The following is a 2,500-nucleotide window of genomic DNA, read 5'->3' on the forward strand; positions in this document are numbered from 1 at the left end:
ATGACCATATTTGGACATTGTCACAATGTGTTGAATAATAAAGCACGATATCTGTGGTCCACACTGACGGCTACGCAATTATTCAAGTCAAGCATCGGAAGGATATAAACTTAAATCTGAGTGTTTATTTTTAATTTGCTTAGATCTGCTTTTTTCTCTGTATTGCATGATGCCTGAAGAACCTATTTCTAAAACAGAAACGAAATGAGAGCGAAAGAGAACGACAACGACATTACAAAACAGAATACCAGTAATAGGTCATACTTAGTGGAAGAAGTTACTCCACAAATTCTTTCCAAGGGCACTAAACCGTTTGTTATTTTTACGGATGCGTTATTTAAAGTGGATGCGTATTTTTGAAAGGTCGTTTAATCGGTTCTTCCTTTGTTCAGGAATGAAAATCGAATTTTTATTGCCCACTGGAATTAAATAAGAATTATCTTTACTCTTTTGGAGGAAAGAAAATGTTGATTTGTTTGTTTGTTTTGCTCTAAAATGCGAGCGAACAAGTGCTTTTTTAATCTGCTTGCCCAACTTTTTTTCGTTGTGCCTCGACAGTGACAAGAAAATTTTTCCCTTATGTTATAAACACGTAATCGCAATGCGTTCTCGTAAAATTAGGGGGAATCTCACTAACTTTTGTTTTCAGAAGTTTGTTTAAAGCAACTAAAAGTTATTAAAGTGTTGGAGCGGATCGTGTTTGAAGTTCGTCCTTTCTTGGTTGCATTGCCGTATTTTGCCGATTCTTGTTCCAAGCCAAGCTGGCGTGTTTCAATGAAATACATCAAAATGTAAATGATCTCGTTTTCAGAGATAAAGTGAATTAAGTACATCAGTAAAACTCTTCTCTGACCTTGAACTGACAAGGGTTTTTTTTATGGCTTCTAATTCCTATTCGCTGGCTCTTGACAGTTGACTCTGAAATGGCTTTTTTGCTTTTCGATTCGCTCGCTGAGGGTGTGCTTGTTTTCTGTTAAAACTCATGCGAATCGTGATTCATGCGATATCGGTTTTTAGCGTAAAATTTACCGTGGAATTAACTAGTTAGGCAATGAATTTTTCTATATAAGAAAGCAAAGTAAAGCCGAGAAGGATGCAGGCTACCAGCTCGCGTGGCGTGGCTCACGCTCATAGTAACACATTCGTGCCCTCGCAGTCTAGGAAAGGAAAGAGACTGCTTGTAGGGTAGAAAGCAATAGTAACACTATTCAACTGATGACAACGGGTTGAATAAAAAAGAGCTTACGCTTGTCTCTATTTTCGTTCAACGTCATTCAAAATCATTCAACATGTTGAATGATCTTTTTCAGCATGCAGCGTGGCATGACACAATCGCTACATCATAATTTGTTGAATAAGAACTGCAATATTTTCTGATCAGCAAATGTTATAGTCGGTGTGATACCGGCCTTAACACTGCAGCTTTAAGGTTTAAAATTTATAGCAGGAATAATACCAAGAACAACATACCCTCGTGTAGTTCACCACAGCGCCAGCTCTACCATCATTTATGCCCATGGTAAGGTTCATGGTTTTATTCCACACTCGAATCTCGCGCCTCTCGGCAATTGACAGAAACAAAAAGTAATGGGAGAGGCTCTTCCCGTCATCCGTATTCCACGCCATCGGATTACACGGCGAGCTTCCCTCACCCTGTTCAAGGATCAACTTAATGGCTTCCACGGCCGTGATGAAGTCGTACACCTCGATACTGTGACCTCGCACAGACCAGTATTGGAAATCAACTTGTTTGCTTCTGTTCCCGGTAAAGATGCTGTTATCTTTCCCACAACCAGTAAGGTTGCCAAGAGCATTTAAAATGTGGATGTAGAATCCTGCGATGGTACTGTTCTGCTTAACGATTACTCGATCGTCGCGAGGAAAGCGGCCAGGCTGTGGTTAAAGAAACAAAACCCTGTTAATATTAATTCTTTAGTTTTGCTTTGATTGCGTCCATAGCAAAAAATATAACCTACATTTTCTAGCGGAGAGCTCCATATCAAGAAATATGGCAGCTCCGAGAAATTTGGTTTTGCTTAGGGAAGGTACGTTTTTTATTGGGGGGTGGAGGGGTGGGCCGGGGTATTTTGCGAAAAAAGTTGTAGCCCTCCAACTTACTGGAATGGATTAATGCATGACCCTTCAAAAATACACAAACAATAACATCTGACCCTCCCCCAGCCCCTTCAACCTATCCAATACAAAAATAACTGGAAGTGGAAATAACAAACTGGAAGTGTTACTTATATAACCGTGTTCATCTGCGCACAAAGTAGTTAATTGCGTGGCGTGTGATTGTACGGTGAAAACTTGAAAATGGGCAAGGATGTACGAGGAATAGAAAGAGGGAAATGTGCTTGTGGTAAATGCGAGGATTTCATGAGGTCTGATGGAGCAACTTGTGACTATTGTGGCTGTTTGCCGACTCGCCATTCTAAAAAGGATGCCCGCTACTCCTCTGACTCAGTTGATGGCACATCGGCTGCGGGAACAAGTGAAA

General features: G+C 40.4%; 1 protein-coding gene across 1 annotated transcript in view; it reads right to left on the reverse strand.

Moving 5' to 3' along the window:
* LOC138050139 (uncharacterized) overlaps positions 1-2,500 on the reverse strand; it is a 28,880-nt gene that overhangs the window by 6,194 nt on the left and 20,186 nt on the right. Inside the window, exon 9 of the mRNA XM_068896603.1 lies at positions 1,471-1,893. Within this exon, the coding sequence (XP_068752704.1) occupies positions 1,471-1,893 (423 nt within the window). The remainder of the gene's footprint in view (positions 1-1,470; positions 1,894-2,500) is intronic.

Source organism: Montipora capricornis, chromosome 5, assembly GCF_036669925.1.
Source record: "Montipora capricornis isolate CH-2021 chromosome 5, ASM3666992v2, whole genome shotgun sequence".
NCBI lineage: Eukaryota > Metazoa > Cnidaria > Anthozoa > Scleractinia > Acroporidae > Montipora > Montipora capricornis.